The following is a 21,410-nucleotide window of genomic DNA, read 5'->3' on the forward strand; positions in this document are numbered from 1 at the left end:
AGAGAAACGTGCCCCGCTGTCAGCAGGTGACGTGCGCCCCAGCGCTGGCACAGATGTACACCCACTATCGGTGGGAGATATGCACCCCAGTGAGGGGCAGTCCTGTTGAATTATTCCTTTGTGACTATCTGAACCTTCAGGACAGGAGGGGGGACTTGGGCAATGGAACATCAGGGGAAAAACTAACAGCTGCTGGTGTTACCTGTACCAGAGTATGGAACTACCGATGTTTCTGATGAGAAAGCAGATCCTTCTTCACCAGAGTGCCAGAGGTCGGGGGTACAGGCTGCCCGCTGATTATTAGTAGCTTGGATTTGCTGAAAGAGAAGAAACATTAACCTTCAAATAATGTTTCAGGAGACAAACTCTTCCCATGATGCAATCCTCAGCAGCCTGCACAGTAAACCCGGCAACTTTACTGTCACTTGCATTCACTGGGAAAGCCTCCACCACAGAAGTATCATTTGGGTTAGAATTGTTTCAGTCATGACAGCTCACGTACGGCAGCCACTTTACTGACACGTATGTGAGTGGTAAGTCGGTGGTGCTTTAAACCAGACAGTGGATTGTGAGGGAGGGGAGAAGGTTTGGAATGAGGGAAATTGAGAGTTGAAAAGGAAAGGTCAAGGCAATAGTGTGTGAAAAATCAGAAATCCAATGTGGATTTCAAAAATGAAGATCTTGTTTGACCAAACTTAATTGATTTCTTTGAGCAAATACCAGAGAGAAAAAACAACAGAATGCACAGGGTATGGAATATGTTGGCACTGGCTGCCCCCAGAACACTATGCAAAATGATGTATTTCACTGTGTGTTTCAATGTACATATGACTAATAAAGATATCTTATCTTATCACAGTTGAGGGTAAACAGCAGAAAAGTCACTGGATCGTACAGCACAGAAACAAGCCCTTTGGCTTGACTATTAAGCACCCATTTACACTAATCCTGGTTTTATTCTCCCCACACTCCCATCAACTCCCCCCCAGAATTTACCACTCATTTACACATTAAGGACAATTTAGAGTAGCCAATTTGCACATCTTTGGGATGTGGGAGGAAACTGGAGCACCCAGGAGAGCCCATGCAGACACAGGGAGAATGTGCAAACTCCACACAGACAGCACCAAGAGGTCACGATCGAAGCTGGGTCACTGGAGCTGTGAAGTGGCAGCTTTATTTGTTGTGCTGAGAAAGGATTGCTGGCTGGTTGGATAGAGAGCAGGGTAGGAGTAAAAGGTTGGAAGGTTGGTAGAGTAGTGGTTAGCGTAACAGTATTACAGCGCCAGCGACCCGGGTTCAACTCCTGCCGCTGTCTGTAGGGAGTTTGTACGTTCTCCCCGTGTCTGCGTGGGTTTCCTCCCGGTGCTCCGGTTTCCTCCCACATTCCAAAGATGTACAGGTTAGGAAGCTGTGGGCATGCTACGTTGGCGCCGGAAGCGTGGCGACACTTGCAGGCTGTCCCCCAGAACACTCTACACAAAAGAAGCATTTCACTGTGTGTTTTGATGTACATGTGACTAATAAAGAAATCTTATCTTATTCACAGTGGATGAAGGTGGCTAGATGGTTGAGTCATGGGGCAAATCATCCATGATCATACTAAATGGTGGCGCAGGCTTGAGGGGCCGAGTGGCCTACTACTGCTCCTATTTTCTTGAGTTCTAATGTTCTGAAGGTGTTCAACAACCCAGAATCAATGCTGGCCCCATTGCTCTTCACAACTTACACTAACAATTTAGACTCTGGAATCAAAAACACTGTATCTAAATTTGCCAAACTGTCAGGGTTAGTCAATACTTAATACTGATTGTGCAAATAATTGGCAAATGAAGGACAACACAGATAAGTACAAGGTAGTGCCTTTTAGAAGACAGAAGTCCAGGTGAATGCTACAAACTTGGAGCACAAATATTCTGATGACTAAATGTTGCAGCACAGGTTGGCAAGTCAATATATAGAAGAAAAACCCAAGTACCAAGTTTACTTTCAGTGAAATGAATTAAAATTAAGTTATGCTACACTTGTATCCAAGAGAAAGGAAGTCTGAGGACTTACTCAAGGTTTTACAACTACAAAAGGTTTCACTCAAGTAGAAATCAAGCAAATGTTTCCATTTATGGGAAACAGCATAACTAGAAGCTATAGGATAACCACAAAGAAATTCAATATGGAATTTCGAAGAAATAGTGGGTGACTGTGGAACTCCCTCCCACAGGGAGTGGTTGAACAGATTAGAGATTAGGAGGTGACACTGATAGGCAGGCACGGTAGTGTAGTGATTAGCGTAACGCTATTACAGCGCCAGCGACCCAGGTTCAATTCTGGCCGCTGTCTGCAAGGAGCTTGTACGTTCTCCCCGTGTCTGCGTGGGTTTCCTCCGGGTGCTCCTCCCACATTCCAAAAGACGTACGGGTTAGGAAGTTGTGGGCATGCTACGTTGGCGCCGGAAGCGTGGCGACACTTGCGGGCTGTCCCCAGAACACTCTACACAAAAGATGCATTTTATCGTGTGTTTCAATGTACATGTGACTAATAAAGATATCTTATTTAGCTAAGAGCAAGGAGGAGGCTTGAGTAGAGCATAAGTGCCAGCATGGACTGATCAGGCTGAATGGCCTGTTTTGGAACCATATTTCCTATGTAATCCTGTGAAATTCTCATAGCTTGGACTAATCAAATTGACATTCAATTTACCTAGACATTTTATTGTTGACCCAGTAAGGGTACAGGCTACTCTCTGAAATTGTGGGTAGCAGACATTAATTCAAACAAGAACCAGTCTTCAGTTTTTAATGTAAGTTGCAAGCATTAATCAGGTTGAAGTTAGAAGCACAGCAAGGAAAGTGCAGTGCGGGTGAACAAATAAGGTGCAAGGGCCATGACAAGGTAAATGGAGAGATCAAGAGTTCATCTTTACTGTATTAGAGGTGTGTTAAGTGAAGTTTGATTGAATGGGCACATCACCCCGTGGAATTTGTCAGCATAAAGAGGTCCTTGGGGTACCTTCCAAGTCCCCAGAGCCTGTATTTTCAAGAGGCCTCATTAACAAAACAAAGGAGGAAAGTGTATCAAATGAACTTACATCACTTGACGCTGCTTTTTCCTGGGTTGATGCACCTCAAAAACAAAACAAAAATCAATGATTGGAGCATAATTACCACCAACCCTGCATCTACAAAATCCTCCAAATACACTGACAGGATGAGCAAACCAACAGCTGTGTCCTGTCCAGGTTAATGCCTCATCAGTGAGGCCCTCATCATTCATCGTTTGTGTGCCAGACATCCCAAATCAGACACTGCAGTCAGAGCCCCGTCACTGGTGGACGGAAGAAATGACTCAAGGATATCCTCAAAGTGTCCTTAAAATAGTGCAACATCTGACTGACTCCTGGGAATCCCTGGTCCACGACCTTCAGGATGGCACTGAGAACCTCATGTCCGCTTGTTGGGAGCACACAGCGTCCAGTATAAAATGGTGGACAGAGTGCACCACCTCCCAAGCCCCCTCCATCCCACCCCTCCCACCCCACCCCCTGCCCCGTCAGGCTTCCTCTGCCTCACCGATGGCAGAGTCTGCGAGTCCCACATTGGACTCATCAGCCACAGAGTGGGAACAGGTCATCCTTGACCCCGAGGGACCTTCTAAGAAGAACAGACTAATCATTCAATTATTTCCTATTTATTCCATTATTGAGTCACAATCAGGAGCCGTTTGGTGCAAAACAAGGTTCAACAAACTACTGAGTAGTTTTGCTGTGTGCACGATGTTGGTATTGGAAGGAATATTGCCACTGGCAATTGGTAAGTCAACATGGTGGATGTGCCTCTGATGCCAGTGACATAGAGGGTGGTGGTGGGGTCTGGGTAGGGCAAGAACAGCCTCTCATTCTGGGGAACAAGAGATAAGGTGGGCTTTCACCCTCTCAATCCCAATAACAGGTAGGGAGGGCGACCTCAATGCAAAGACAGTAGAGGCCGCTACTGACACAAAGCCAAGTAGCGCAGTTGTGAGGAGGGCACCTAAAGTGCAAAGGAGAGTGGACGGGTACAGTGAATGGGCAAGAAGATGGTAGGTGGAAAGATGCAAGGTCCTGTCAGGAAGAATAGAAAAACAATATTCTTACAGTTTGGGGAGGGAGTGTTGTCTGATGCAGGGAGGAGGGATGGGGTAGGTCTGTTTCTGGGATGGGAAGGGTGAAGATGGGTTTCTGATCCCAGAAAGGGATGGATAGGGGAGGTTGCTCTGATCCCAGATGGGCAGTGGGGGAAAGGTTGGGGTGGGCTACTGTGATTGGGAAGGAAAGGGTTGTAGGGAGATGGTCTGACCTTAAGAGAGAGACTATTTGGACCCATCGCGTCCTGTAACTGTGTGGTTTGCATGTTTCACTGCCTTTCATCCTTACCTTCATTGGGTACTTTATGTCCATTGCACTGCCATGCATGGTAATCAATTAAGGTGATGGGAAACTCATGGCCGCAGAGTGGGCACTCCATCTTCATGTATGAGAGATCCCCTGTTGGGATAAAATGGGCGACGTTAATCTCCTAAACTCATACAGAACAACAAGGCTTTCATTTTCATTTAACCTATCTACCATTGGGTGTCTTACTGGTTCTTCCCTGTCCAATGGATCTCTCCAGTTGTAAATAAGATTCCCCTCTCTCCAATCAGTGGATTGCTCTCTCTGAAGCCTCCCTACCCACCTAGTCTTTGGATTTGTAATGAATCCATCTCTAGTCAGTATATCATTTCATGTCTGCTAGCTACATCTATACAGATTTTCTATACATCTTCTACAGATGTACTGTTGAAAGTATCCTGACTGGTTGCATCATGGTCTGGTACGGCAATTCAAATGCGCAGAAGCCGCAACTGAAGCTGCAGAGAGTAGTAGACTCAGCCCAATACATCATAGGCACATACCTCCCAACTATCGGTAGTATCTACTTGAGGTGCTGCCTCAAGAAGGCAGCATCTGTCATCAATGATTCCCACCATCCAACCCACACCATCTTCTTGCAACTACCAATCAGCAGGAGGTACAGAAGCCTGAAGTCCCACACCACCAGGTTCAAGAACAGCTACTTCCCTTCAACCATTCAGTTCTTAAACCAACCTGCACAAATCTAATCACTACCTCAGTAGAGCAACACTATGATCAATTTGCACTACAATAGACTTTTGTTTTGTTGTGATTGTGTTCTTTCTTGTAAAATTGTGTATAATTTGTTTTTCTTGTGAATGCTGCTTATGTTCTGTGCCTGTGATGCCGCTGTGTTTTTCATTGCACTTGTGCATACATGTACTTGTACATATGACTTTGATCTTTCTCGTCAGTAAATTCCCCCGAAGCCTCTGACCAGTGGGTCACTCCCTCTCCCCAGCTGGTGGGTTTCACTCTGAAGCCATCCTGACTGGTGAATCTCTGACTGAATAGACAGCCCCACTTTTTGTGACTGGTTCCCAGCAACAATCATCTCATTGTTAGTTGTGCAGGAAGCTGAGCTGAATGCTCTCTCTTTCTCTCCCCCTAGTGACAGATTAAATTGGATTCAGAGGTACTGCCTCAGTGTGGAATCAGGGGCTGTGAAGTGGCTTCTTATTCCAGTCCAGCTGATGCAACTGAGCATTCAGTGGCTTATTCTCAAGGACAAAGATGAGTGAGCGACAAGCTCCAAAGAGGAGAGGCAGGATAAGTGTGAAGGGTTTACATGCACACTTGCTCTGTGTGCAGTGTATGGCTTAGGCCTTCTGAAAAGAAATGAGCTGTTGCCCAGCAGTTGGGAGGCTGACTCAGACATCACCCTCAACAAAGGGATGGCACAATGGCACAGCGAGTAGGGCTGCTGCCTCCCAGCTCCAATGACCCAAGTTCGATCCCCACCTCCAGTGCTGTCTGTGTGGAGTTTGCGCGTTCTCCCAGTAACCGTGGATTTCTTCCCGATGCTCCGGTTTCCTCCCACGTCCCAAAGACGTGCAGGTTGGAAAGCTGAGAGGCCGCTGTGAGTTGCCCCTGGTGTAGGTGAGTAGCAGAATCTGGAGAAGAATAAAGTGGAATTAGTGTAGGGTTAGTGTTAAAAACAGGCAGTTGACGGTCAGCACTGACGGTGGGCTAAAGGGCCTGCTTGCGTGCAGTATGATCCGTGACTCTATAACCATTCACACCAATCAATATATTTGGAATACTTACAGACTGTCACTTTCATAAAGAACAAGTGACATACAGACTCACAGGTTTTATCTCCACACATGGAATCACAGACATTAATGTCACAGGGGGAAGCCATTTAGCCCATTGTGTCACACTGGTTATAAAAAAAGAGCAGCTCACACCCATCCCACTACTCATCCAAATGCCCCATGGCTCCGTTGTAAACATGACAAGGGTTTCTGCCTCCAGTGCCTTAAGTTCCAGAGCTCTAACACTCTTTGAGCACTCTCCTCGTATGCCTGCAAGACTTACTATTTTTAAGTGTAATCCCCTAATTATTAACTCCCCACCATCGAGGACATCTTCAAGAGGCGGTGCCTCAAGAAGGCGGCATCCATTACCATCTGGGACATGCCCTCTTGTTACTACCATCGGGGAGGAGGTACAGGAGCCCAAAGACCCACATTCAATGATTCAGGAACAACTTCTTCCCCTCCGCCATCAGATTTCTGAAAGGTCCATGAACAAGACCTTGTTATTCCTTCTTTTTGCACTCTTTATTTATTTTTGTACTTCATGGTATTTTACGTCTTTGCACTGTACTGCTGCCGCAAAACAACATCACTTCACATCATTTAAGTTAGTGATAATAAATCTGATTCCCCACTGAAACAATTATGTCCCTCAATACAATTCAAGGCCCAAAATCACTCTAGCCAGCTCTCTTAGAATATTATAAATCCCAAGTACATCACTCATCGATCTCTACCCTAACCCCATAACTAACATTCTCCAATCCTGGGAATATTCTCTGGACCCCCTCTGCTGCTATCTCCTGCCTCTTAAAGGCAGCTGAAACCAGATATCAAAACACACAATCACAACCGTACATTGTTTGTACAGCAAGTGGTGGATAATAGCTCTCTAGTTCTGGGCTCCTGCATTATAAAGTGCTGGAGGAAAACGTGTGCCATTAGAGGGCAGTCTTAACTGACGGGAAAAGGTGCACCATTTGTTATTCCGTTTCAGGAATCGGATTGTGCCAAGATGCAGGAATTATTTCAGATGAATAGATTATGGGATATGGTTGAACTGTTAAATATTGTGGAGGGCTCTCCTCCAAGAGAACACAGAGTGCAAGAAAATGAGTGCGGGCTAAAAACCAGTGGGGATAGTCAGGCAAGTACCGGACCTGTTTCTCCGCAAAGATCAGCTGGAACAGGGGAGTTGTTTTCCTTTAATATAAACGAGAGCTGATGTGACATCCTGAACCAGTACTGACCACTAAACGAGATTAGAGAGGAATATTCGTGATTTTATTTTGTACTCCTAAAATTGCTTGTCTCTCCCAAATTACAGAGCCCTGTGGATGAACAAGACCATTAATGCAGCAAACAAAACGTTGGAGGAACTCAGCTGGTCAGGCAGCACCTGTGGAGGGAAATGGACAGTTTTAGGTTGAGACCTTCATCAAGACTGCATTGTGATTGGTAAGGCATCACAGCTCCTGTCCAATCAGCAACTGCTTCGTGGGAGTTGTAAGCATACTCTTCATATATGGAGGGGATGGCCATATTTGGTGGTCATACATCATCAGCCTCCACATATAGTCATCCTCTGTCGCGTAATTATTTGCCCTCCTTATATGGTCAACCTCTCCATATTGAACCCGTTGCCTTGACAGCCAAATCATCATTGTTCTACTGCTTGGGGTCAGTTGGACTCAGGCCCAGAAAAGGTTAACACTGATTTGATTTGAATCACTCAACAGGACCTTTACTGTAAGTGGAATTTGGAAAAATCTTCAAAGGGGTGACTCAACTAAAATCACATACGGTCCACACTTTAATGGTTAAATATTGGCAGCAAATGCCAATCTTATTTCAAGTGTGATAGTATCAATGGCTGCGAGTTGGAGAACTAAATCTGGATTCCCCTGGAGGTGATAGTCTAATGATACTCAATAACTGATGGACAAATGTGTCCCATCACTCCCCAACAATGCAGGGAACCCCAAGACCCGACCTTTTTCTCGCTTGACTGACACTGGTCTAAAGCTTCTGTGATGTCACAGTTAGCGTCTGGGATGGTGCTGATCCCTCGCACAATATGGTTCTTTCTTCTGACGGCGATGCGGTGGAGGTGGGCTCTAAATTGCAGCAACCCCCCCACCCCCACCAAACACTTCCCCACCCCTCTCCTGCCACCCCCAGTGCAGGTCCTACTTGATGAAGATGGTGAGGGCCCTGTTTAAAGAGCAGTTAAGCAGCCACATTATAAGAAACAGGTAAAGCCGGCTGTTTCCAGCACAACAACCGCAGTGTCACTCTAAGATCCTCAAGTCAAGTCGAGTTTATCGTCATATGCACAAGTACAGGGAGTTACGGGTACAGTGAAAAACTTGCAGCAGCATCACAGACACATAGATTCAGAAAACACACAGAACATAAGTTACACCTAAAGTATACAAGACAGTGAAGAAATAAGACTGTGCAAAACACAACACTAAAGAGACAAGTCCACCGCAGTGCAAGAGGTGATCCGTAGTGTTCTGTTGCTGAGGTAGGGTTAGGGGTGTGCAGGTCGGTTCAAGAACCTGATGGTTGCAGGGAAGTAGCTGTTCCCGAACCTGGTGGTGTGGGACTTCAGGCTTCTGTGCCTCCAGCCCGATGGTGGCAGTGGGCTCCCTTGGCCAAATCAACACTTTCTAAGACTCTGACGTTTGTGTGTGAGACAGAGCAAGATGTGTACTCCCGCAGACCAGAAATCAGAGGAGGTAGAAAAACTGATCAAGAAAAGCCAAGAGGCCAAGGGATGTGCATATTCTCCTTACACCAAGTGTTCAGTGGGTGTTGCTCTGCTGACGGAGGATGGAAAGACATTCACAGGTGAGTAATCTGACCAGCACTTTACCTTCAATACAGCCCACACACTGCGCACCCAGCTCCAGTGACAGGAGAGGAGATTGAATGTAATGGAGCCAAGACAATTCACCAGGTGGGTAGGTAGGTTGGGTGAAGGTTGCAAAGAGACTGCAAACAGATTATAGACCCATTAGGGTCAGTTTCGTAAAACCATACCTTGAGAACAGTGTACAGTTTTGATTCCTTACCTACTAGCATTAGGGAGAGCCAGCAAATGTTCACTGTGTTGAACCATGGGACATGGGAGTTGTTTAACTAGTAGATTAAGTCCAGTGATTTATATCTTCTGGAGTTTAGAAGAACAGGGAATGGTCTATTGAAGTGAATAAAATTCTAACAGGGCTTTTGGGGCAGATCCTGAGAGGCAGTTTCCCCCACCTGCAATGTCTGGAACCTGGAATCTCAGGATAAGGACCTGACCATACGGGATTGAGATGGATTGTAAATCTCTGTCTTGAATAACTCAATACGGGTCCTCCCCATCTTATGAACACCCCATACACACGAACAAGTGTCTGGGAGACGAGTGGGAAGGATGGGGGTGGATTTGCCGGCTGTTGCGGAACTGAAGGCATCTTCTGCCCGGTGGGCACTCGGTTTGCGGCCCTATTTCTGACTTGTGAACTGTTTGGGTTACAGAACCTGTATGGCCCTGTGTTGTATCCACTGCCTGCTAAAGCAGAGACTGATTGATATTTGAGCACTGGGAATTGAAGCACTTGGGGATAGTGCAGGGAGGACGAGTTAAGGATCAGCCATTATCTTATTGAATTGTGGAACACCTGCTCTTATTTCTACACCCAATGCTTTCCTCCAGCCCTGTACCACTCTGGTCTCTTTCACCCCTCTGGTCTCTTTCACCCCTCCTTGACTCTCCCTTTGCAATCAATGAGTATTTGGTGCATCTGACGTACAGTCATGGTATAAATGGGAGGAGGGAAGAGCAGGGTCCTAGCAAGAAAATGCACAGGGGTTGTAGGAGGAACAGAACAGAGGTCCGTGTCTATTGCTGCTTAACAGCGTGACAGGTGTGCAAGGTCAGGCTGTGTGGCACTAACCTTCATTAGTTATAGAGCTCATTCCCAATGACTGGTGAGTGGTGAGTGGTGAGTACGGGGAACATCTTTGCCTAACCCTGTGGCTTGCTCCCGGCAGGAGGTCCCATGGGAGGGGTGAAGGTGGGGATGATTTGGGGATCCTGCTCCCTGGTGTACCGGCCCCAGCCCTTCCTGAGGGAGAGCGGTTGTGAATGAACATTGGGAGACCGGGCTGCCGGTTACCCCACGAGAAAACTGACACTGATCATCCTCCCAGGGGCTGAACCTCAGTGGGGAGCAGTCCCCGTGGGTGAGGAAGGGGCAGAATCCAAGGAAGGTCCCGGTGGGTGAGGGAGGGGGGAAATCCTGGGGCACAAAGCAGAATTCTAACACATTCCCCTGCCTCGTCCTCACTCCCCAGGCTGCAGCATCGAGAACTCCAGCCCGAGTCTGTCGGCATGTGCCGAGTGCGTTGCCATTTACAAAGCTGTCTCCGAAGGCTGCACCAAGTTCAAGTCGCTAGCGGTCTGCAGGTACTAACTCAGCGTTTGCTATCCTGTGATATTGTAGTTGTATGTGGACCTGCACGGTAGTGTAGTGGTTAGCGTAACACTATTACAGTACCAGCGACCCGGGTTCAATTCCCGCCGCTGTCTGTAAGGAGTTTGTATGTGCTCCCCGTGTCTGCGTGGGTTTCCTCCGGGCGCTCTGGCTTCCTCCCACATTCCAAAGACGTACAGGTTAGGAAGTTGTGGGCATGATATGTTGGCGCCAGAAGTGTGGTGACACTTGTGGGCTACCCCCAGAACACTCTACGCAAAAAGATGTGTGTTTCGATGTACATGTGACTAATAAAGGTATCTTCAAGTCTTGTAGCTTCCTGCAGTAACAAACACTGGTTCCAGAAGGAAGATTAGACTCCTGTGCTTTATACACAGGGTGCTGACTCCGCGGGAGGTTTGGAGAGACAGGGAGGGAGCAGGCGATCGAGACAGGGGAGACTGCCCCACTCTCCGGCTTTCCCGTCTGGAACGTGCTGCCTCCCAGAGCAATGTTTGGCTTAGAGGGGGACTGGGGGGGGGTCTCCATGCACCAGGATAGGCGAGGTGCAGTGGGGGGAGAGGGTACTCTGTGCACCAGGATGGGACAGCCAGTGGAATTCAATGCAAGAGGATCAGAGTCCTTGGGAATTCTGCATACTGTGACAGGAATGTTTGCTGGGAGTCAGGGCGTGGTGCGAGTAGAGAGAAGGCATGGAATCAACATACACACACACACACAGAAAACAAACTAACACAGTCAGCCTTTTAACAGCAAGATCCTGACCACATTCTGCTCCCTTGCAGCGATAAAAAGGACTACACTCCCTGTGGTGGTTGCCGGCAGGTCCTGAGAGAGGTAAGGCCACAGTTTGAATATATTGGCAGGTTCCATTAATGTGCTGGATAATCTCGGTATAAAACTCGGAATCCCAGTGAAAACCAATAAACTGCAGACGCTGGGAATCTGAAATAAACATGGAAAATGCTGGAAACACTCAGCAGATCAGGCAGCATCTGTGGAGAGAGGGAGAAAGACCCACCGACAATGGTCTTGCACCTGAAGTGTTATCTTTGACCAGTCAGCCACTCTGCCTCATCGTTCAGTATGTCCATGGCTGACCTTCCCCCGGCTGCATCTCCTCTTCTGTGCCAGCTCCCCATCGCCCTCAATTCCCTGATCTTTCAATAATTTCCTCTTTAAATACCCTCAATAGTCCAGCCTCCACAACCCTCTGGGACCAGGAATTCCAGAGATTCGCTCCCCGCCCTGAGGGAAGTTCCTACACACCTCAACTATAAATAACTACCCTCTAATCTTGTAACTATGTCTCCTCATTCAAGATTCTCCCACTAGTGGAAACATCTCATACCCCCTCAGGATTTTAGATGATGCAAGGTCACCCCTCCTTCTTTTAAACTCCAATGAATATAGACCTAATTTCTTAGCCGCTTGTGATTGGACAAACCCTCTCCTAGTGAATCTCTTTTGAACTGACTCAAACGCTAGTATATCCTTCCTTAAATAAGGGGACCAGAGTTGTGCACAGTGCTCTGGGTGTGGCCTCACCAACACCCTGCACAACTGTATTATTTCTAATTCCAACCCTCTTGCAATAAAGCTCTATAAAACTCTGGTCAGACCACACTTAGAGTATTGTGTTCAGTTCTGGTCGCCTCATTATAGGAAGGATGTGGAAGCTTTAGAGAGGGTCCAGAGGAGATTTACAAGGATGCTGCCTGGATTAGAGAACATGTCTTATGAGGAAAGGTTGGCGAGCTAGGGCTTTCCTCTTTGGAGCAATGGAGGATGGGAGGCGACTTGATAGAGATGTACAAGATTATGAGAGGCACAGATAGTGTGGACAGTCAGCACCTTTTTCCCCAGGGTGGCAATGGCCAATACCAGAGGACATCCGTTTAAGGTGAGTAGAGGAAAGTTAAGGGGAGATGTCAGAGGTAGGTTTTGGTTTCAGAGAGTGGTGGGTGCCTGGAACGCACTGCTGGGGATTGTGGAGGAGGCTGATACAAAAGGGACATTTAAGAGACTCTTAGATAGGCACATGGATGTAAGAAAAATGGAGGGTTATGGGCTGTGTAAGAGGGAAGGGTTAGATTGATCATGGAGTAGGTTTATATAGGTTGGCACAACATTGTGGGCCGAAGGGCCCGTACTGTGCTGTACTGTTCTATGTTCTAAGGTCCAATCTGCCACTTGCCTTTCCAACCACCGGCTGCATCGGCCCACTAACCCTTTGTGATTCGTGCACAAGGACACACAGATGCCTCTGTACCTCGCTCACACGCAACCATTCTCCAGTTAGAGCACAGTCTGCCTTCAGATTCCTCTTACCAAAGTGCCTGACTTCACACTCACTCACTCAACCTATCTATATCGTGTTGGACAGTCCAAACATCCTCATTGCAACATGACCTCCCAAATGATCTTCGCAAACTTGCATACCTGACATCCGCCCCTTTCTCCGGGTCATTAGCATAAAATCATAAACAACTGAGGGCAAGAACTGATCTTTGGAGCACTTCTAGTTACATCTTCCCAGTCTGAAAAAGACCTGTTAATTCCAACTCTGTTTTCTAAGCTATAACCAATCTTCAATCCATGCCATTACCATAAGCTATCGTGCGCCAACCTTTTATGTGGCACCTTGTCATATGCCTTGTGAAAATCTAAATATACCACATCCACAGATCCCCCCTCTATTGACTGTTACATACTTGATGCTGCTTGACCTACTGAGCACTTCCAGCATTCTCTAATTTTGTTCTGGGTCTGCCAGTGATGGGTCAGGGACACCCTGGGTCACCCTCCACCCCCAACAGGGGGTAAACCCCTCCACCCCCAGGAAGGCAACTTCTCCTCACCCCAGCCAAGCCTGGGGTCAGCTCCCTACACCTGAGTGAGGGAATTGGATAGTGACAGTCCTGCTATAGAGAATGCAAGTGCTTGACAGAGAATGCAACACTACTTTTCGCTGACCCTCTCTATCTCTCTTGTGGCAGTTTGGAGACAAGACTGAGATCCACATGACCATGCAGGATGGCAGTCGCAAGACCATGACGATTGCCGAGCTCCTGCCGATGTCTTCAGGAGGCGTGGCGAAGTAACGCCAGATAGCGGACCAAATGCCAAGTGGATCCTGAGTTGATTTGTTTAGGTCGGGAACGTCGTCTGGATAAGAAGGAATTTAGTACGGCATTTGGGATTTTTTTCAATTGCATTTAATTCTGCAGGAAATGGTGGTGTGCTACTGACACAACATTGTACCATTGCCCAGAAACTTCAATATACATTTATACACCGCAAGTTGTCGAAATTATTTAGCTCAAGCTGATGAACAAATCGGAATCAGAAGGCAAAAGGCCTCAGAATGAAATGCCTGCATCGTTATGGGTGTTTACATTAACGTATTGTTGGTGACTTGTTCTCCAGCTAACTCAACCTCTACCCATCTTGCAGCTGTTTGATCAGACAGTAGAGAGGGAGAGAGAGAAACAGACAGAGAGAAAGGAAAACAGAAAAAGAGAGAAACAAAAACAGAAACAGAGTGAAAAACAGAGAGAGAAAAACACAGAGAAACAGAAACAGACAGAAAGAAACAGAGAAAGACAGAGCACTTTACTCTGCATCCAACCATGCACTACCTGTTCTGGCAATATTTGATGGGAATGTATATATGGAACACTATACCAAATTAATTTTACCCTTATCCCCAGGGCTCCATCTTGTGTGGTTTCGTTTCTTTGACTAGACACTCCAGCCCCTGCAGTGTTCTCAGTCCTGGAAGCCAGCAAACACCACGGGTCCCTCTCCAGGGACACCCAGGCACAAACATAACCGCAATACTTCTTTGGCAGGCAGAACTCCAGAAAGAGATCATGATGCTCCATTAATGGCTGGTGGACTCGCTGCCAGAGTCTCATCTCCTCTGGCAGCAAGTCCACCCGCCACTAATCTACCAAGAGTGTGAGATAGTTGATCCTTGCAGAAGACAGAACAAAATAAAGACTTGCTGGCACAGATACATCTTGCATAGGTCAGTGAGATCTGTGACCGTGCAGAACACACCAACTGTGGGAGCAGAGAAGATGACCTCCATACCTAGCCCATGTAGAGTCCAACACACATACATATGGACGAACAGCAGGTAGGTCATTTCACCCCTTAACCCTCCTCTGCCATTCCAAGGATCATAGCCGATCTGATTGGAGTCTCAACAATATAAACTCACCAACCCGTTTCTCCAAAGGCAAACAGTGTCTGCACGCAGATGGAATATAGATGGCAGATATGGGAACATCCCTGGTGCAAACAAAGTGGGCGCTATAAAGGGAGTCATCAACTTTAACCAAACCTACTGCTCCAAAGTACTGAAGTCAAAATCAGATCACAGCCCAGAAATATATTTGTTATCTAGCATGTCCTAGAGGAGGAGAATGTTGACAGAAAGACCAAGACCTCTGGGATTGATGGATCAGGCCCTGCACCTGGATAGTATAGGATATGACCCTGAATGGACTGGCCCAGGACAGTACAAGATTGGTTGGGATGGATCATGTGGCTAGGTTGGTGGATGTGGCCATGGCAAAGATTTTATGATCCTTATGCTGAGGAGGGCGACTGGGTTCCTGTTTCAGGCAGCAGATGTTGTCTACTCCTTGCCATGAGAGGGACACGTCCCCAGTCTCCAGACTTTTCCCTAGGACCTAGCCATAATTTTCTGGCAGGACGTGCTAGAAATCCCAGGAACTCCATAGTCCAACCCTGGGGACTTTCATCCTGGGAGTGAGTGGTGGGCACTGGTCAGCTCTGGCCACGGACCTATGGGCCAACCTTTGGTAATTCCTCCCACAAATATCCATGCATTCTTACTGGATGGATTCGGAGGGAACAGAGCCCCTTGTCAGGTGTGGCCCTTCAGATCCATGAAGGGGAAGCCAAAGCTTGAAGGTCCAAGGTATGGATCTGTAATACCAGATGCACACCTCTACCATTGATGGAGCTCAGGAGAGCAGACGCTTTGTTAAAGCATGCTTAGATATGGTATTGGTATTGGTTTATTATTGTCACTTGTACCGAGGTACAGTGAAAAGCTTGTCTTACAAACCGATCGTACAGGTCAATTCATTACACAGTGCAGTTACATTGACTTAGTACAGAGTGCCTTAATGTAAATTTAAATTTTACTTACAGCGTGGTAACAGGCCCTTCCGGCCCAGTGAGTCCGCGCCGCCCATTTTAAACCCAAATTAACCTACCCGTACATCTTTGGAATGTGGGAGGAAACCGGAGCACCCGGAGGAAACCCACGCAGACATGGGAGAACGTACAAACTCCTTACAAACAGCGACGGGAATCGAACCCCGATCGCTGGCACTGTAATAGTGTCGTGCTAACCACTACACTACCGTGCCGCCCTAGTACGGCCAAAAACAATAACAGTACAGAGTAAAGTCACAGCTACAGAGAAAGTGCAGTGCAATGCAATAAGGTGCAAGGTCACAACAAGGTAGATCGTGAGGTCATAGTCCATCTCATTGCATAAAGGAACCATTCAATAGTAGATATACCAAATCTGGGTGTGTACACATTCACAAACAGCAAAGGCACATCACCCAAGCAAACTATGTGGTGCAAGTGTTCTGGCACAGGCTCTCCAGCTAAAAATAAAAACAGAAAATGCTCCAAACATTCAGGTCTGGCAGCATCTGTGGAGTAGAAACAGAGATGACATTTCAGTCACTGACCTTTCATCAGATTTGAAATGTTAACAATTTCTGTCACCATCAGAGGCTGCTCAACTTGCTGAGTATTTCCAGCTCTTTATTTTGATTTCAGAATTCCAGCATCTGCAGTTTTCTGCTCTCCAACCGAAAAATCAGAGTCAATAAAACAGCCACCAACTGGAAGCTGAGATAACCCATGTATTAGCCCACCTAACCAGAAGCCGTCTGGTGTCAGAACAGTGACAGCCTCCTGCAGAAGTCTCACTGCACATCTCCCTTCCTGGAGGGCCAAGAGATTGCTAAACCTGTGGATCGATAATGCTGAGGCTAGCGATGGTTACCTTCATGTCAAAAAGTACCTTAAATCCCATCACCAACACCCCTTTGTGGGGAGAGAGCTGAGTTACTCATCAGCCCAGTGAGGGACACCTTAAACCAACACTGCTTAATTGGAGGTCACATCTGCATGGTTCACCGTCTTCTTGAGAGCATGGATAGCCCCACAAACAGCACCAGCTGCAAGCACAGGTCAACAGCGAGCTGGACTTTATTACAGCAACCCCTGATTTTTTTTATATATTCCCCCAAACAGGTCCTATAATTCTTCAGTGTGGAAAAGGTGAATTTCAGTGGGTGCACAGTGGAATCTACCACTGATTGGGTCTCTAAATCCATATTGACCGCATCACCTCTGTATAATCACTACCACCAGTCCACATCCTCCCCCCACCCCCACCCCCACCCCCACTACATTGTGTGGCAATTGTCCTAAATGCACCAACAGACCCCATCTCCATCACATTCCCACCCCAAGGGTCAATTGCAGAGAAGCCCACCCGGAATTGTACTGAGGAATCCGGGCAATGGGCCAGAATCCCTCCTTATCCCAGGCTTCAGACTAAAGGGCGGCCTCACCATTCCTGACCTGAAATCCAGGTGGAGCCCTCGAGGCAGGGAGACACCAGTCTCCCCCCACACAGGTCCAGAAGATGGGGAACTATTTACAAATGGTCCCACTGGTTAAGTGGGCTTCTCCGCAGAGGGATCAATTTCACCAGGGATTCCCACTTCCCCCCAATCCCACTGGCTTGAGGTGCTCTATCCAGAGTTCATGGTTATCACCGTGCCTGAAACAAGGTGGGAGCACAGTAAATATTTGATTACACTCTAAAGATAAATTATGGATTTCCAGTAAACAGGTAATTACACCAGTTTACCTCATAAGCACTGTTATACCATGCAATGGAAAGGTCACACCCAGTGACAAACACTTCGAGAGTTACCAGGGGGTGCTGAGGGAGGAGGGCAGGCACATTGTGCTGAGGGAAGGGGACGTGCAGAGCTGAGGGAGGGGCATTCGAAGGGTGTTGAGGGGGACAGGTGAAGGGCACTGAGGGAGGGGCATGAGGATGTTGAGGAAGGGGGGCAGGCAGAGGAGGCTGAGGAGTCAGGAAGAGGGTGGGTGGAGGGGGGAAGGAGGGGGGAAGGAGGGGGGAAGGAGGGGGGAAGGAGGGGGGAAGGAGGGGGGGAGGAGGGGGGGAGGGGGGGGGGGGGGGGGGAGGGGGGGGAGGGGGGGGAGAGGGGGAGGGGGAGGGGGAGGGGGAGGGGGAGGGAGGGGGAGGGGGAGGGGGAGGGGGAGGGGGGAGGAGGGGGAGGGGGAGGGGGGAGGAGGGGGAGGGGGAGGGGGGAGGAGGGGGAGGGGGAGGGGGAGGGGGAGGGGGGGAGGAGGGGGAGGGGGAGGGGGGGAGGAGGGGGGGGAGGAGGAGGGGGAGGGGGAGGGGGAGGGGGGGAGGAGGGGGAGGGGGAGGGGGGGAGGAGGGGGAGGGGGAGGGGGGGAGGAGGGGGGGGAGGGGGAGGGGGGGAGGAGGGGGGGGAGGGGGAGGGGGAGGAGGAGGGGGGGAGGGGGAGGAGGGGAGGGGGAGGGAGGGGAGGGGGAGGGGGGGGAGGGGGGGAGGGGGAGGGGGGGGAGGGGGGGAGGGGGGGGAGGGGGGGAGGGGGAGGGGGAGGAGGGGGGAGGGGGAGGAGGGGGAGGAGGGGGGGAGGGGGAGGGGGAGGGGGAGGAGGGGGAGGGGGAGGAGGAGGGGGGGAGGGGAGGGGGGAGGAGGAGGGGGGAGGGGCGGGGGAGAGGGGAGGGGCAGAGGAGTGGAAGGGGGGAGAGGGGGAAGACGAAGGGTACTGAAGGGGGGCAGGCAGAGGACGGTGAGGGGTCAGGAGGAGAGTGCATAGGGAGGGTGAGAGAGGTGCAGGGTACTGAGGGGAGGGGGCGCCCGGGCCTGGGGGAGCGCTCTCATTATTCTCCAGCGGGCTAAAGTCCCGCAACCCGCCGGCAATTAGCGACCGAGAAGCCAGAACCGCCGGCGCCGAAAGCCCGAGACTCCGGCCTGGCAACCGGGGGCCTCAGCTCAATCTCCCCGGGGCCCCCCTCCCGCTCCCTCGGCCTCGGCCCCCCGGCCCCGACCCGCCGAGCAGCCCCACTCACCCTCCGCCGCTTCTTTCTCCTTCTCCTGGGACAGTCGGCGGGCGGAGCTCAGGCATCGGGCCCGCGGGCGGCCACACCCATTACCCGGGACGGGACGGCGCCCTGACTGCCCCCAGTGAACCTCCTCTGCGGGGTCCCGTCAGCAGATGCCCCTCTCTGAGGGACGTGCCCGCCTGTTCCCTCAGTCCTCACAGAGTCTGGGACCTGGTCAGGTTTGTTGTCGTGGGCACAAGTACAGTGAGGTACAGGTGCAAATAAAAAACCTCCTTGCAGCTGCATCATGGATTCAAACACACGGAACATCAATTCTGCAGAGAGGAGGAAGATCGTGCAATTCAAGACCTTAGTGCATTAAAAAAATTGGTAATGCAAGAGGTGGGCCGTAGTGTTCTGTTGCTGAGGTGGGGTTGGGTTTCTGCAGGTTGGTTCAAGAACCTGATGGTTGAAGGGAAGTAGCTGTTCCTGGACCTGGTGGTGTGGGACTTCAGGCTTCTGTACCTCCTGCCTGGACAGTAGCACTGAGAAGAGGGTATTTTGGGGATCCTTTTTGAGGCAGCACCTCCTGGAGATGCTGTCAGTGGTGGGGAGGGCTGTGCCCGTGATATGTGTGAAATTTGTTGTTTTGCAGTAACAGGACAGTGCAAGACATAAAAATTACTAGAAGTTACCCCAAAAGTAAATAAATAAATAGTGCGAAAGAGGAATAACGAGGTAGTGTTCATGGACTGTTCAGAAATCTGATGGTGGAGGGGAAGAAGCTGTTCCTGAATCGTTGTGTGTGGGTCTTCAGGCTCCTGTACCTCCTCCCCGATGGTAATAACGAGAAGAGGGCATGTCCTGGATGATGAAGGTGCTTAATGATAGATTAAGGATCTTAAGGCTCTGCCTCTTAAAGGTGTCCTCAGTGGTGGGGAGGGTTGTGCCCGTGATGGAGCTGGCTGAATCTACAACCCTCTGCTGCCTCTTTCGATCCTGTGCATTGGAGCCTCCATACCAGGCGGTGATTGAACCAGTCAGAATGCTCTCCACTGTACAATTTGCAAGAGTCTTTGGTGACGTACCAAATCTCCTCAAACTCCTAATGAAGTAGAGCTGCTGGCGTGCCTTCTTCGTGATTGCATCAATGTGTTAGGCCCAGGCTAGATCCCCTGAGATGTTGATGCCCAGGAACTTAAAGCTGCTCACCTGCTGTCAGTTATCTCATAAGACTCCTTTTTATACATTTCTTTGCATAACTTAGCGATATTGCTCAGTTCTTTAGTGCCAATTACACAGCTATAAGACCAGTCCTTATCCATACCAGTATGTGTTTTTTTAACCCCTTCAAATCCCTGCTGGCATCATTCCACAATTACCTCAACCACTGGTTCCTTATCAGACTGTCTATTTGCTGTTTATCAGATAGTCCCTTTCACAAGATGTCAGTTCCCAAAACATCCCCATTTGCTTCTTCTGTTCTCCGGATGGTTCACAGTGGGACACAATGTTATCTCACCCATGTTCTCACGTTGATACTGACCAGGTGTCAAACATGTGATCTTCCTTCCCCCTTTGGTATTGGTATTGGTTTATTATTGTCACTTGTACCGAGGTACAGTGAAAAACTTGTCTTGCATAGTGATCGTACAGGTCAATTCATTACACAGTGCAGTTACATTGCGTTAGTACAGAGTCCATTGAGGTAGTACAGGTAAAAACAATAACAGTACAGAGCAAAGTGTCACAGCTACAGAGAAAGTGCAGTGCAATAAGGTGCAAAGTCACACAAGGTAGATCGTGAGGTCAGAGTCCATCACATCGTATAAGGGAATGGTTCAATAGTCTTATCACAGTGGGATAGAAGCTGTCCTTGAGCCTGGTGGTACGTGCCCTCAGGCTCCTGCATCTTCTACCTGATGGAAGAGGAGAGAAGAGAGAATGACCCAGGTGGGTGGGGTCTTTGATTACGCTGGCTGCTTCACCAAGGCAGGTTCCCAGCCTCTTTTTTTAACCAGCTGAGTGACCTTTCAGAGCCTGATGGGATACTTGATATCTCTCTGACTGCTACTCCTGCATGTTTTTTAAACACTTTCTCAATCCCTTCTGCCACTGTGAAAAATTTGTGCACATGGACAATATTTTTGTTTCTGCACCCTGTTTAGAATTCTACCCTTTATGTCCTGTTGCCTTGTTCTTCCTAGTAAAACATATCCCTTCACAGTTCTTTGTTGCAAGTGCCCGATCCAACAGCCTGTATGTGTCCTCTCGAGCTCTTTCACAATCCTCTTCGTCATTGCCACAGTTACAAGTTTCCACAAATTTTAAAATGGCAACTAGTGCACCAGATCAGGAAACACCATGCTCCGAGTAACGACACCACTGCCAGTCTTCACCTGGTCTGAAAGATAGAGGGGAGCTAGCCAATATAAAATGTTGGAGACAAGGGATGAAGCTGGTGGATCCAGGTGAGGGGAGAGGGTCGGCACGCCTCTATACTGGCTATCTTCCCTCAATCTTTCAGTCCAGATGAAGGGTCTCAACCCAAAACAT

The 21,410-nt window shown here is 48.8% G+C and overlaps 1 protein-coding gene across 4 annotated transcripts in view; it reads right to left on the bottom strand.

Moving 5' to 3' along the window:
• The window catches only part of LOC127585673 (uncharacterized), a 37,609-nt gene extending 18,473 nt beyond the window's left edge, over positions 1-19,136 (bottom strand). For 3 of the 4 annotated variants that reach the window (XR_007958551.1, XM_052043326.1, XM_052043325.1), the window contains exons 1-5: positions 18,882-19,136; positions 5,891-6,042; positions 4,409-4,519; positions 3,086-3,120; positions 203-317 (exon numbers count right to left, since the gene is read on the bottom strand). Coding sequence is in view for 3 of the 4 variants with exons in the window: in XM_052043326.1 (XP_051899286.1) it covers positions 203-317; positions 3,086-3,120; positions 4,409-4,519; positions 5,891-6,042; positions 18,882-18,937 (469 nt within the window). In the remaining variant the exon portion in view is untranslated. Of the gene's footprint in view, positions 1-202; positions 318-3,085; positions 3,121-4,408; positions 4,520-5,890; positions 6,043-11,700; positions 11,808-18,881 lie in introns of those variants that run through there. The other variant, XM_052043328.1, reaches the window with a different exon arrangement.
• Between the last annotated feature and the right edge of the window lie 2,274 nt (positions 19,137-21,410).

This window comes from Pristis pectinata, chromosome 33 (assembly GCF_009764475.1).
Source record: "Pristis pectinata isolate sPriPec2 chromosome 33, sPriPec2.1.pri, whole genome shotgun sequence".
In the NCBI taxonomy this organism is placed as follows: domain Eukaryota; kingdom Metazoa; phylum Chordata; class Chondrichthyes; order Rhinopristiformes; family Pristidae; genus Pristis; species Pristis pectinata.